We start from the raw sequence: 15,822 nt of genomic DNA, 5'->3' as shown, positions 1-15,822 counted from the left end.
TGCACTGCTGGTGGGAATGCAGACTGGTGCAGCCACTGTGGAGAACAGTATGGAGCTACCTCAGAAGACTAAAAATGGAACTCCCATTTGACCCTGTGATCCCACTCCTAGGAATATATCCCAAGAAACCAGAAACGCCAATTAGAAAGGATATATGCACCCCTATGTTCATAGCAGCACAATTCACCATAGCTAAGATTTGGAAACAGCCTAAGTGCCCATCAGCAGATGAGTGGATTAGAAAACTGTGGTACATATACACAATGGAATACTATGCTGCGGTAAAAAAAAAAAGGAACTCTTGCCTTTTGCAACAGCATGGATGGAACTGGAGAGCATTATGCTAAGTGAAATAAGCCAGTCAGAGAAAGATAAATACCACATGATCTCACTCATTTGTGGATTATAGAGAACAACATAGACTGATGAAAAAGGACAGACCCAAAGACTGAGAAACAGCGATCCGGCTATCAATCCCCAGAAGGAAAGTAGGGGAGGGCGGGGGTAAGGGGAAGAGATCAACAGAAGGACTTGTATACATGTATATAAGCCAAACCAATGGACATGGACAATGGGGGGATGGGAGCATGAGTTTGTGTGTGGTGGGGAGGTTGGGGGTTAAAGGGGGGGATGAGAAAAAAAAAATCTCAAAATGACAGCATTTGTTACTTAAGACATTAGACAAATTAAATATACACAGTGACAAAAATGCCTAAAGTTTTACATAGATGTCTTAAAAAGTGAGTTATTTTTTGATAAGACAAGGTATCAATGAAAACTAAGTATTGAAATGACAGATCTACTATTCTCTACCTTTTTCTGATATTCTGTGATTTCTTACACATGAGAACATTTTCGTGGATTAAAATAAGATGTTCAACAAACACTGTAACAAGGAATTAAAAATCCTATATAGGTTTGGAGAGTATGATTCCTTACATTGTTCATGTTACATGTTTTTATATAATATTTTTGAATTTATCTTTTATGGCATCCCATCAGAAAGAAGGAATAAAACTATCATTTTTTAAATCATTTACTCTGAGTCAAACAATAGATGAATGATAAGTTGAGGTCCCCAAATCAGATTGCCTAGGTTCTTAGCCTGGATCCAGCATTTACCAGCTCTGTGACCTAGAGCAAGTTACCCACCTCTACAAGCTTTAGTTCTCTCACACTAAAAGCTTGGAAAACAGCAGTACCTACATCTCGTAGGGCTGTTATACGATGTAAACCAGGTCGCATACTAATGTCCTCAATGCCCAACATGTAAGCTGGCAGTGCTCAAGATTTAGCCATTACAACACTATAAAATATGAACAAAATACTGTATTTAAACCAACCAGCTTTAAGAATCTAAAGGGAAGAATCAATTAAAAAGATGAGCTGAACCTGATATCTAGTATGCCTACCGGTAGGAAGGAAATAGATCTTTCCCATCTATGAGGTTTTACAAGTTGCTAAAATCGATTAGGTCTAGATGGCAAAGAATGTTACAGTCTAGTATTTGAAATCATTGTTCAATTAGCTTCACGGTAATAATACTCTCTTAAATCTCTGGGATTTAAATACCAAGCAACTGCTTCTGAATACACATTGCTAGGTATATATTAAGTCCTCAAGGAGCACTATCTTCTGATTAACAATGTACAATTTACAAAAGGTTTCCAAATACATGTTCCTTAAACAGTGCAACAAATGTTCTACTAAATACCACGGGCAGCAGGAGCAGAGAAAAATACAAACCCACTCCTTAAAGAATCTGTAGTGTAGTTAGTGTAGAGGACAAACATATAATTATAATACATGCTGAGTGTTGTAACTGACTACTATGGGAACCAGATGAGGCAGTGAGAGAGAGACGAAAAAACATAGTGAGGAGTCATCTTAAACTAAGTCCTTCAAAAGTGGCCAGGAACCCTGCGGATATACTTGAAAAAAAGGTCAGCACGAGCAAAGGCAAAGAGGCAAGCAGACGCATTGCGCATACAGGGGTTATTGGATAACAACTGACACGTATGCTGAGTTTCTATGTGCCTAAGTGCTTTCTAGACATTAGTTCACTTAAAGCTCCACAAGGATCCTGTATCATCCCCCCTTTACAATGAGAAAAACAGATCGCTTAGTTTACACAGCTTAACCACCATCACAGGGGATTACATGGTGGAGTGGGGTTTGAGTCCAGGTGGCCTGAGTTCCAAAGCCCATGCCTGCAAGTATTCTGTTACCCAGTATACTCATTCTCCTATGGCTTATGAAGAAGGATACCATTAAGAAACAGTGGGGCTTACAGTTAAGGTCGAAAGTAAGAATGGTTATTATTTTAGCCGAAACCGGTTTGGCTCAGTGGATAGAGCGTCGGCCTGCGGACTGAAGGGTCCCAGGTTCGATTCCGGTCAAGGGCATGTACCTGGGTTGCGGGCACATCCCCAGTGGGAGATGTGCAGGAGGCAGCTGATTGATGTTTCTCTCTCATCGATGTTTCTAACTTTCTATCTCTCTCCCTTCCTCTCTGTGAAAAATCAATAAAATATATTAAAAAAAAAAAAAAAGAATGGTTATTATTTTAATACTAGGGGCCCGGTGCATGAAATTCGTGCACTGGGTGTGTTTGGGGGGGGAGTGTCCCTCAGCCCAGCCTGCCCCCTCTCACATACTGGGAGCCCTCAGGCGTTGACCCCCATCACCCTCCAATAGCAGGATTGGCCCCTTGCCCAGGCCTGACGCCTCTGCCAGCGGTGTCAGGCTTGGACAGGGGACCCCCATCTCCCCCCGATCACTGGCTCTGGCCCCCGCCCAGGCCTGAGGCCTCTGGCCCAGGAATCATGCCTGGGCAGGGGACCCCCATCTCCCTCTGATCGCTTGCTCCACCCCCCGCCCAAGCCTGACGCCTCTGACCCAGGCTTCAGGCCTGGGCAAGGGGACCATCATATCCCCCCAATCCCCGGCTCCGCCCCCTGCCCAGGCCTGATGCCTCGGCCAGAGGAGTTGACCCTCATCACCCTCTGATCACCAATCACCGGATTGGCTCCTTGACCAGGCCTGAGGCCTCCGGCAGAGGTGTCAGGCCTGGGCAGGGGACCCCCAGCCCCCTGCAATTGCAGGCTCCGCCCCTGCCCAGGCCTAACGCCTCTGGCCTAGGCGTCCGGCCCGGGCAGCGGGAACCCGCAGCTGCAGCGGCCCCGTGATCGTGGGCTCCGCTTTAGGCCCAGGCAATGGACCCCTAGCTCCCGGGACTGCCAGCTTCGACCGTGCCCAGCTCCCATTGCTGGCTCCACCCCTACTTCCTGCTATCACCAGCCAGGGCAGCAAAGGCGCCTGATTCTCCCGATCATGGCTGGGGGGCAGGGGGCTTCTTCCTGCTTTCCCTTTCGCCTCCCTGCATTGTGCCTACATATGCAAATTAACGGCCATCTTGTTGGCAGTTAACTGCCAATCTTAGTTGGCAGTTAATTTGCATATAGCCCTGATTAGCCAATGAAAAGGGTATTGTCGTATGCCAATTACCATTTTTCTCTTTTATTAGTGTAGATAGAAACATTTCCTGGAGATTGAGACTTGCAGGTTTTTTTGTGTGTATACCTTGGAAAATTACAGTTTGTTCTGTGGCAACCTAATTCGGTTAGGTAATCTCTTTATTCTGCTAATTTTTCCATTGCACCAAAAACAACTGCCTCATTGTGGGGCTGGTGGCAACTAGGCCATCCATTTGCACAGTTTTAGAAAACTCACTGGCTCTGCTATGAAAAAGCAAAGTAACTAGCAAAGTGCATCACTCTAAAATCCAAGGTTCAATTTTTAAATTGCTGTAAGAATAATGTATTCATCAAATTACCACAATCTTTGAAAACCATGAAGAATGTATAGCACTTCATGAAGGTCAACTAGCCATTCATCCATCCATCCATCCATCCATCCATCCATCCATCCATGAAACACAGCATCTCTTCTGTCTTGAGCACTGAGCTAAATGCTGGAGATACAAAAGCAAATAAGCCTTCAAACAGATGAGTCTGTGCACATTACCCCTGTTGAATGCTGTACAAAACCAAACCATGCAAACTGTGTTCTTTCTCCTCCATCCTGGCATTAAAAGTACCTGACTCAATTCACAGATGACTCATCTGATCAAACAGAAGACAGCAGCAATCTGGACTTCCTGCCCCTGCAGAGACCCAATATCTCTTTATGCCACAATTCAACACATCCAGGAAGAGGAAAAACTTGAAAAAAAATGCTTTCTTTTATACAAGCTATGTGTGTTTATGACAGCTTAGTCATTTCTCCATGCCCCTGACGGGGGAGTTTCTATTAAGAAGTGGGGAAGAATTTAATCAGGCATCTCCCACTATCGCAGGAATACATTTTCCAAGGAGGCCACAGTACAAACGGAGGTTAAAGGAAGGTGAAACAAGCTATTACTCGGGTAGCTTAAAGATGTTTTTGAAGGCTCGTCTAGAATCCCAAGTCTCTTTATAATACTATAAGAAAATGCACTCCAAATTCTAGTCGTCTTAACAATGGGAAACATTTTATTTATTTATTTATTTTTTTAAAAAAATATATTTTATTGATTTTTCACAGAGAGGAAGGGAGAGAGATAGAGAGAGTTAGAAACATCGATGAGAGAGAAACATTGATCAGCTGCCTCTTGCACATCCTGTGCCCGCAACCCAGGTACACGCCCTTGACCGGAATCGAACCCGGGACCTCTCAGTCCGCAGGCTGACGCTCTATCCACTGAGCCAAACCGGTTTCGGCTACAATGGGAAACATTTTAAAACAACCGCCTGCAAACTGTGCACTGCCTTTGTGGCTATTTCTATGCAGTGCCAGTGATAGAATTTCTGTAGCCTCCTGACTTCCATTAAAATCATTTGACAATGTTTTGCAGGCTGCTGAAGTCTAAATCAATGGGATTGAGCAGAAAATTAAGAAAATGGCATTCACATTCACTGCTTTCATACAGCCAGAGCTAGTCTCTTCTGCTGGTTCCCCTCCTTCTCCAGGTAGGCCTAAAATCTCGGCGAGGACGAGATTAAAGTAATGAATTAGGGATGACTGACGTTTCGGGGTTGGACCCACCCACAAATCTGAGGCAGATCACTAGTTTCAAAGATAAACTTGAATACCAATAAAATCTGATCCTAAACATCCTTTTCCTACCATCACCCTTCTTTCTTTTTCCCTCTCTGGTGGGCAGGTGTTAGCAGCACTATCCAAGGAAAATATCATGCGAGCCACACAAGTAATTTAAAATTTACTAGCAGCTATATTTGAAAACTAGGTGAAATTAATGGTAATAATATTTTATGTAACGTAATAGTCAAAGTATTACCATTTCAGTATGCAATCTATGTTCACTGACACATGATATCATTTCACTGTGTTTTCCATGCTCAGGCTTCATAGTCTGTGTATGTTACACTTAGAACACACCTCAGTTGAGGCTAGTCACATTTCAAGGGCTTGCCCGCACAGTGATGGTAGCTACAGTGTGAGACAGCCCCGGTTCTTACCCTTATCAAGTTAACTATTGGATAACCACCTTTACCCCTAAGGCAGCGGTTCTCAACCTGTGGGTCGCGATCCCTTTGGCGGTCGAAGGAAAGACCATCCTGCATATCAGATATTTACATTACGATTCATAACAGTAGCAACATTACAGTTATGAAGTAGCAACGAAATGATTTTATGGTTGGGTCACAACATGAGGAACTGTATTTAAAGGGCCAGAAGGTTGAGAACCACTGCCCTAAGGAGTTATATGACTTTGGGCAATTTAACTAATCTCTTACTGCCTGGCTTCCTCTTTAGCAAAATGGAGTTAGTCATTGTATCTACTCATATATACAGTTAATACATGCAAAGCACTCGGGACAGTGCTTGGCACGAGACACCCTTAAGTGCTGATAAAATTATCATTCTCCAAATACAACATCCCCAATTCCTCCTTCTCACCCTCTGCCTCTGCCTCACACACACTGTCTCTACCTCTTCAGATTCAGCTTTTACTCAAGGGCTCAGAGGAATCCTTTAGGGAGTTTACTTACATCCACCAATGATCTTTCTCTCTTGTGAAAACTCAGCATTTGGCTGTATTTTTGTTTCAGAACTTAATTACAAACTGCTTGGGTCATCTGTTGAATTGTTAACTTGTCTGGTTTTTCATAAATATAGATACCTCTGTCTATACAACTTAAGCCTTGGAGAGCAGGGAGTGGGCGTACTGTGTGCGCGCCAACACTTATACACACACATACGTATTCTTTTCACATTCTTAGCCATCTTTCTTTAAAATTCACTGAAAATCAAGGATGTATTGAAGATTAATTTAAAGTATTAAGAAGACTGTCCACTTAAAATATTTTGTTAGTCCACCTCCCTTGCTGAATACCCTTCTCCCTGATCTTACACCACATCTTGAATCATACTTGCTCTCTCTCTGAATAAAATTAATATAGAGAATTAACAAAAAGCAACTAACCACCTCCTCACTGACTAGTAACTTGACTTTTCAGTCCTTAACTTTTTTATACCCAGCACCAATGAAGACTAGAATAATTGGTAATATAAGCATAAACCCTTGTTCTTACCCTTATCAAGTTAAATGTTTTGCCTGAATAAATGAAACCAATGACTTCAAAATATAAAATGTAACTACAACTCCTTCTGGAGAGAAGTTTTTCCCGAAGAGATCAGATTATACTAGTATTAAAAAAAACCTGTTCAGTCTCTCACTTGATAAATGATATACTCACTGAACCCTTCACACCACTGAGAAAACACATTTTGTCAACCATCAAAAAAATTACAGATGTCTTTTTTAGGGTTATTCCCAATGAATGAGTTATTCTACCAACAAAAGCTTAAATAAGAAATTCAACTTCTGCTTTCTATAGCTCTATTTAATTCCAAAAATACATCATTCTGATTTGCTTCTGAACAGTCTGTCCTCATAAAACTCATAAACTGCCTGTATGTTTTTCATATAGTAAGAACCTGAAGCTAGAAAGGAAATTGAATTCTAGAAGTGGGCAATTAATTTGACAGCATTTGCTTTTTCCAATATGAGTATGTCAAGATCGAGAACTAAATGAGACACTGAAATCATTAAATGTTAGGAAAAGAAAAACTTAATTTAATCCCTATGGCCTAATGAAAGATCTTATTAGCAGAGAAGCAAATTCATTTCCGTCCTTCCGAGACAAAAAAAAAAAAAAGAGAGAGATAAGGTACTTGTTTCTATAAAGAGGAAGAACCTCTAGAAGCTATGACTTGTAAATAATTCAGGGGATCCAACACAATTTAGTTGGGCCTTCCAGGCCATGGCAAGGAAAGTATCATGTAGCAATACAAAGTTAAAAAAAGAAAAAAGAAGAAAAAAAAAAGACTAACTCATGGAGAATCTGCTTCTGGATTTCCTATGCCTCAGAATTATTAATATTTTTCTATTTCTAGGGAGATGGAAATGGGAAATTAAATCTCGTATTAGCATATTCATTTCAGCACATAAACACGTGCAGCAATCTAAAATGAGGAGGCCATCCCATTTTCAACAGCAGGGGTTTAGCTCTTTCAAATCCCATGATTAAATCAGACTGGATCTTTAAGGTCCCTTTCAGTTCTAGAATTCTAATGACTCATATTGTCAAATAGGTGACCTCATGCATCACATAAGAACACATGTTCTGATAGCCAATTCACAAAGTGACAAAACTGAAAATATCTTTAGGCAGAAAGAGGTTTATTAAATATGCTCCCTTTGCCCAAAGACGTAAGAAATCTTTTGACCCAACTTAACAAAAACAATAAAACAGATTTGAAAAAATTTAATATGCCTTCTTCTCTGTTGTATTATTTGGTTTTCAAAGTAAGGGCAATAATTTGTTAGAAAGAACTTATATACCTCTTATAACTGTTTCCGACAACTTCATACTTATGTTACTGATTTATTATATCTGAAGCAGCAAAGACAGGCATAGCTAATCAGGTGAGGGATGGTGTGCCATTATGAAATGTAGCTGAAGGTGTGTGAATACTGCCAGCTAAGGCTAATTTCTGAATATTCTAAAGAAGCCAATTCGACATCTTCCTTATTAAATCCATCCTAATATTCAACTACTGTCCCTAGGAGAAAGCTTTCCTTAAATCCTTCCAATACCAGCTTAATCTTGCTATTACTTGCTGCTTAAAAAAAAACACAGAATATATACAATGATCTTAATACTACAAGAAAACCATTTTTCATTTATTAGAAGAGCAAAAGTCAGAGAAACTGATAACTTAGTACGATGACAAATGTGTATGTAAACAGGCACTTCTGTTTGCCAAGGTTAGGAATGCAATTTTGAGTTACTTTTTGTACATGGGGTAAGATCATCCCTTTGTACATGGATATGCAGTTTTCCCAACATGTGTGCTGCCGAGACTGTCCTTTCCCCACTGAGTGGTCTGGCGCCTTGTCAAAGATCATTTGACCACATAAGCAAGGCTTTATCGCTGGGCTTTCTATTTACTGCACCGTTCTACTCGTCTGTCTTTAATGCCAGCACCATACAGGTCTGATTACTACTGCCGCTTTGTAATATGTTCTGAAATCAGGAAGTATGAATCCCCAACATTTTTCTTCTTTTTCAGGGTCCATGTCTCGTTTTTTATGCATGCTATGATGCCAAAGAAAAAAGATTGGGAATGACTGAGCCCTATAAAAAATGTCTTCACACTTTTTGCTTATATACACTCCCAAAGACTTTTCCCTAGTATGTATCCTTTGCACAAAAAAAAAAGTGATTTCTGATATATTATAAACATGGGCATTAAAATTTTAATATAAATTTATATCATCCTTTTAAACTTATTCAGTGGATTCTAAATACTACAGGGAAATGATACTCACCAACATCCATTAAAAAGTATGATGACCTTCTCTAAGAGTAATTTTGTAAGTCCTTATTTCTCCTTGAGTTCTGTTTTGCACTCCATTTCCTCCACAGAATACTATTCTAATGTAATGTATTATTTACTTATTTATTTACTGCCCAACTCAGTTATAAATATCAGAAAGCTCCAGTCTAGAAGTCCTGGCTCACTGGAAATCATGTCACTGTAGGTGAAGTAAGGACCCATACCATCACCCGTCTCTGAAATTTCAAAGTAGGAGACATTTTACTATCTGCTTAGTAGATATTAAATTTTGATTTAGTAGAAGCAACTATGATGGGTTCTCACTAACGTAAACCACTGGGAAACAGTAGGGTTCGATGTCTCCTTTAAAGCGACAGAGGACAGCCTCACTTTATAACTGAAGATAAAGAGTAACCAAGTCATGCTGCTATTCGCTGACAACTCAAATACCCAGGCACCAGCTAGCGCTATGTCTATGGCAGCTGCTCACATTAAAATAAAAGAATTATTAACCCAACTGATAAGCTTCCCAAATTATCACTGATCTAGGACAAATAGTTCATGAAAAGTAAGTAAGTTTTCTTTCTTTCTTTCTTTTGGTTTTCCATATCCTCTAGACATTAGCTGGGATAAGAAATTAAAACTACGAGCTAGGAAAAGAAATAATCTCGTGATTTCTGCTTCCCAATAAAGTAATCATTTATAACACCAATAAAGTGAAGAAAAGCAAAGTTAAACACCACCAGCAATTTAAGGCAAGTACTATTTTTTTTAATGTATTTTTTATTGATTTCAGAGAGGAAGGGAGGAGGATAGAGAGAAACATCAATGAGGAGAGAGAATCATTGATGGGCTGCCTCCTGCACGATCCTGGGGATCGAGCCCGCAACTCGGGCATGTGCTCTTGACTGGAGTTGAACCCGGGACCCTTCAGTCCACAGGCCGTGTTCTATCCACTGAGCCAAACCAGCCAGAGCAAGGCAGGTACTATTTACCCCACTCAACTAACTTCATTTTTACCCTATAGATTTCATCCTCACAAAAATGTAGGTTCAGGGTTTTTTTTTTTATAAAGAGCTCTTTACAAAACCTGATGTTTTGCAAAAGATGGCTCAGAGGGATTACTGAAATCCATGGCCCTAGCCTTTCCCAGAATTCCAAGTAAACTACCCCCAGCAGGGCAAGCTATTTTCCTGATTTTTATTTGTAAATTAAAGCACCATTTAAACTATAAAATATAGTCTTGGCAAAGGGGATCACTGGGTAATAGGTTCTTTCTCCATTTACTTTCTACCTGAACTGATGTTAGCCATAATACCAACAAACATAAACCTACAAAGTTGATTTAAAAGGGTAATAAATATCTTCAAACTCATAGGCATATTGCAAATTAGCCTAGAAGTGTGGGATACGATTATATCCCCAACTACCTGGACTGAGTTCATATCCTAAGGCTACCTTTTGCTGTGTGACCTGGGACAACTACTCCATTTGTATGTGCCTAACTTTTAGCACCCGTCACTGTGCCATGCAATATGGCAGCCAATAGCCACACGGGGCTATGTCAATGACATAAAGTTAAAAATTCAGTTCCTCAGTGGCGCGTGCCACGTTTCAAAGGCTCCACAGGCCGATGTGGCTAGAGACTGTCATACTGGACAGTGCAGACATGGTGATGAAAATAAATGAGATGACATGATTGAGAGCAACAAATGAGACCGAGGGAGCGGGAGTGACTACTTTAGATGACATGGCGGAAAAGGCCTCACCGAGATGTTGACATCTGAGCTGAGACTTGCATGACAAGATGCAGCTGGCATGCAAAGGCCTGCATAGAGCATCCAAGGCAGAGAAAAGGGCAAGGGCAGAGGCCTCTGGTGCCAATGCGCTTGGCTGGTTTAACAACACGAACTATGTTTGAAGCACAAGAAATCAGGGAGGGGAGCTTGAGATGCAGGAAGTGGAAGGAGGCAGGGCCTCAGGGGTCTTGTGAGCCATGCAAGAATGTTGGGTTTTATCTGGAAGTGCAATTGGAAGCATAGAAACTTCTAAAGAGGGGAACGTTACCACCTAAACTATGTCAAAGAACTCACTCCGACTGCCTTTGGAAACTAGTTACAAGAAACCCAGAGTGCAAGCAGGGAAACCTGTTAGAAGGCAGGTGCCATTGCCCAGGTGAGAGCAGATGGTGGCTTGGACTGGGAGAGTGAGATACAAAGACTGTGTTCTTTTTGTCTGCATCCTATCTACAGTCCTGTGTCTACTGTCCACACCCTGGCTCCTTGAAATAGTCAACTTCCTTTTTTAATTCCTCACTATCCTGCAAATATACGTTCTGCCCCCACCTTTCCACTGAAACTGTCCTAAACTCCCAGTCACCTCCACCTTGCCCAAACCAACAAGCACTTCTCTCTCCTTACCTTACCTTAGCTCACCTCTGCTGCATTTGCAACAGCTGACCACTCTGACTTCTCAATTTCTCTCCTCCATCAGCTTTGGGGCATCCAGCTCACCTACTTTCCCTCTCTCTTACTCTTGTTCAGCCTTCTTCCAATGAACTCCCACCTGACTCAAACTTCAGTCCTCAGTTCAAGCCAACTAGGCAGCCACCCACTGCAAAAGATGTTTCCACCAATGACGGACCGCATAGACGAGGGTGGTCTAGAACAGTGATGGTGAACCTTTTGAGCTCGGCGTGTTGGCATTTTGAAAACCCTAACTTAACTCTGGTGCCGTATCACATATAGAAATTTTTTGATCTTTGCAACCATAGTAAAACAAAGACTTAACATTTTTGATATTTATTTTACATATTTAAATGCCATTTAACAAAGAAAAATCAACCAAAAAAATGAGTGTCATAGGTTGGCCATCACTGGTCTATAAGATTATAACAGAGCTGAAAAATCCTCACTGGCTAGTGACTTTGTGGCCATCTTAACCTCACAGTACAAAGCACTGCTCAGTGTTTGTGGTGGTGCTGGCGTAAACAAGCCTACTGCGCGGCCGGCCAGGTGAAGAATGACACACACAGCCACAGTAGCAGGCTGTACCACCCAGGGTTGTGCACTCTATGCTGTTCCCACAACAGCGCGACCACCTAATGGGGCATGACTGCATACGTAATCCCTGAAACTCATCGGACACTGATAACTCTCAAATGAACATCTCTGACCCAGGAATCCTTACTAAGTTTTAGACCTCTGTATCTGGTGTTGGACTGGCCACCCCTACCTGGGCATACCACAACATTTAAAATGCAAAAGGTCACAAACTGATCTCCTTCATTCTCTCATTACATTCCCTTGTTCAAAGTCAAAAGCCCAGCGGCATGGCATCCTCAACTCCCTCTCACTCATCAGCTATAACGCCCGTCAACCAGGTCCTGCAGATTCTGCCTCCTTAATGCTCTCCAATCCAGCCCTTCCTCTCAAGTCCTGCTCAGGCTGCTTTGGTTCAAGTTCACATCACTTCTTGTGTGGATTATTAGGATAGTCTCCCAACTAACTTACCAGCTTCCTACCTCTCCTGCCCGTGGCTGTGGAAGCACGTCATAGCGATTCAAAAACTTCACTGACTACACTAAGTTCAAATCTGACCATCGTGTCGCTTCTCTGGCAGTGGTTCTCAACCTTCCTAAGGCCGCGACCCTTTAATACAGTTCCTCATGTTGTGGTGACCCCCAATTTCACTGTTACAAATTGAACATCATTAAAGCATAGTGATTCATCACAAAAACAATATGTCATTGTAGATGTGTTTTCCGATGGTCTTAGGCGACCCCTGTGAAAGGGTCGCGACCCACAGGTTGAGAACCACTGGTAAAGCCTTTCGGAGGCACCCCACCACTTTTTACGAGGCTTCTCATGATCCAGCTCCCTCCCTGTTACCTTCACAGCCCCCCACCCCCGCCCCGAACCCCCCACTCAGCCCTCACATTCTCCTCTGTCAGGTTTCCTTAGTTCTCTAATACCCTGTCATTTCAGCATCCTTCCTCAGCACATGTTATTACCTCTCCCTTATTCATCCAACGACTACTTCAAAGGTAGGCTTACGTATTACCACTTCAGGGAAGTGTCCCAAGTGCCTCATAAAACTATATCTGCACTTATACATATATTCGTATATGTACATACATGTACACATCTCACTCGCACGGCATGGTGGCTGCTCATTTATTCGTCCCAGTCAATTATGAGCTCCAAGAGGGCAGAGACCACCAACCTTGTTGGGTGTGTAGCACTAGAATAAATATTCAGACAATTTTGATTTGCTCTCCTGGAAATTTAAAAAACAGGGTGGAGCTAATGTGGTGGGCCTTGTACCACCACCCCAGCACAGCCCAAAGTGACAGCAGGGGGCTGCAAAGCCAAAGGCGCTTCCGGTTGGAAATGTGAAAGAAACAACACACAAAACACCCCCCCTCTCCACAGGAGGCAGCAGGACGCTGAGGAGCCAGCAGTGACTAATGAACCTGACCTAGGACCTTACACTTCGGGGCCAAGGCTGCGCGCGGCGCTGTGATGATAATAGTAATAACTGGCGGAAGGCCTCCCGTCTCAATGAACCTTCATGTAAATATCTCCCTACATGCGATTTTGGTTCTTGCTGTGGGTTCTCGCTCCCTTCCTGACAGGTTACTACCCTTACTTAGGAGTCGCTCACTTGTCAATCAGCCATTTGGTCTCTACATCTGAAGGGAGGGGGTTGGTTAGGAGAAGAGGCGCCAGGGCGAAGATAAACACTTCTGGAAGGGGGAGCAGTGGTTCTCAACCTGTGGGTCGCGACCCCTTTGGCAGTCGAAGGACCCTTTCACAGGGGTCGCCTAAGACCATCCTGCATATCAGATATTTACATTACGATTCACAACAGTAGCAACATGACAGTGATGAAGTAGCAACGAAAATAATGTTATGGTGGGGTCACAGCATGAGGAACTGTATTTAAAGGGCCAGAAGGTTGAGAACCACTGGGGGGGGGGGTAGGTAGCAGAAGGACACGGACTCGGGGATGGGGAGGCCGGAATCAGGGGTGGGGGAGCCGGACCCAGGGGTGGGGGAGCGGGACCCAGCGTGGGGGAGCGGGACCCAGGGTGGGGGAGCGGGACCCAGGGGTGGGGGAGCGGGACCCAGGGTGGGGGAGCGGGACCCAGGGGTGGGGGAGCGGGACCCAGGGTGGGGGAGCGGGACCCAGGGTGGGGGGAGGGCGGGATGGGGCTGGAGCGCCGACAGCTGTCAAGGCACCGGGAACACCGGGTGGAAAGGCAGGCGGGGGAGGTGGAGAGGACGCTGGCGGAGAGAGCCAGGGGCCGGGGCTGGGACACACGGGGACCGAGGAGGCGGACGAGGCTTGGGGCAGGCGGCGGGGTGCTCAGGAGGAAGCCGGCGAGAGGCAGGCGACACCCACGCTGCCGGGCGGTGGCGGCTTGGGGACGCGCAGGGCGGGGGTCCCCGCGGAGGGGGGCGGGGGTCCCCGCGGAGGGGGGCGGGGGAAGAGGGCGGGCGCGCGGGGAGGAGGGCGCCCCCGGGGCCGGGCGCGGCGCGGCGGGGGCACTTACTGGGGTCCCTCCGCAGGGCGCCGAGGGGGGTCTCCCCCCGCAGCTGAGGGAACAGGAAGTCGCGGGCGGCCGGCAGGTCCTGGAAGGAGCAGAACTGGACCACGGAGCAGGCCATGGCTCCCGGCGGCCCCGCCGGGCACTCACCCGACGCGACCACGCCCGCCCCTTCGCCACCCCACGGGGGCCGCCGCCGAGCCCCAGAGCGTCTGCCACGCAGGGGTGGGGTCACCACACCGGAAGCTGTCAGCGCACGCGGCCCTCCCGCCCCCCGAGCCCTGCGCAGGCGCAGAACGGCCCGGCCGCCGCGTCACGTGACCAGCGGCGGCCCTGGGGCCCCGCGCCGACGTGGAGGCCTGAGACCGACTCCGGGGCGGGTTCTGCGCCGCCTCCCGGGAACGAACCCCCTTTATTCATTCTGGCTTTTCGCCGTAGGTGATCTCTGACTGTTGTCCGCGTCGAGCCCTGTCATTGAAGCGATCTTAGGGGTGCCTTGCTATTGGCCAGATCCTGACCGTGCAGAGAACCATCCCGGCTAAACCAGAGGCAGGCCGGTGGGGGACGGTAGCATGCAAGTGCCCGAGTTTGCAAAGATGAATGCCTCTTCCGCCCAGGCTAGCTTGAAATGCGCCTCCCGCAAATTCCCAGGGTGCCATGCACACCCCGTACAGTACTATGCGTCACACTGTTACTCGCTTACGCTTTGGACCTGCATTGGATTTCCCATTCATTCACCCATCCACCCATTCAACAAATGTGCATTGCTCCTCGTTTCTATTCCAGACACGCGAGGCGTGGAGTATAGAGCAGAGAATAAAAGAGATTAAGTACCCGTTCCCATGGAGCTAAAATTCTAGCAACTGGCACAGGTAGTAAGCAATTCATTAATTACTTAACCATTTAACTGAAATGGGGGAAAAAAAAAAAAAACAACGCACGATTTAACTGATAATGCTAAAGAAAGAAGTACTGAGTGCTGTGACAGCACATGACAGGGAACCTTGCCTAGTTTCTTGCTTTGTTTTATTGGGGGTGGGAGGTGGATGGTTGCCAGGCTCAGGTACAGACTTCGTGGTGAACTCCTGGAGTTGGGGGTCTCATTTAATGTCCCTTCATGTCCACAGTGTCTAGCATAGGACCCGGCATATAGTGCTTAACAAATATTTGCTGGAGGCATAAATGGAGTAGAATGTGTACATCAAGTAAACAAAAAGGAGCCATTTCTTTACAAAGCACTTTAGATTTTTTAAAGTACTTTTCCATCCATTGTCCAATTGGGTAGTCACGATGTCATCTAGAAAGTGTGTCTTAGCCTAATTTTTTAAATGAAGTAATGTAAGTGTCTTTGAGCAGACTCTTGA

At 44.7% G+C, this 15,822-nt stretch overlaps 1 protein-coding gene across 1 annotated transcript in view; it reads right to left on the bottom strand.

Moving 5' to 3' along the window:
* The window catches only part of RAB3GAP2 (RAB3 GTPase activating non-catalytic protein subunit 2), a 61,225-nt gene extending 46,546 nt beyond the window's left edge, over positions 1-14,679 (bottom strand). The window contains exon 1 of the mRNA XM_081114406.1: positions 14,465-14,679. Within this exon, the coding sequence (XP_080970532.1) occupies positions 14,465-14,579 (115 nt within the window). The 5' untranslated portion in view covers positions 14,580-14,679. The remainder of the gene's footprint in view (positions 1-14,464) is intronic.
* Between the last annotated feature and the right edge of the window lie 1,143 nt (positions 14,680-15,822).

Source organism: Myotis nattereri (genome assembly GCF_964212035.1).
Source record: "Myotis nattereri genome assembly, chromosome: 20".
Classification (NCBI taxonomy): Eukaryota; Metazoa; Chordata; class Mammalia; order Chiroptera; family Vespertilionidae; genus Myotis; species Myotis nattereri.
This window is presented reverse-complemented; position numbering and strand designations above follow the sequence as displayed.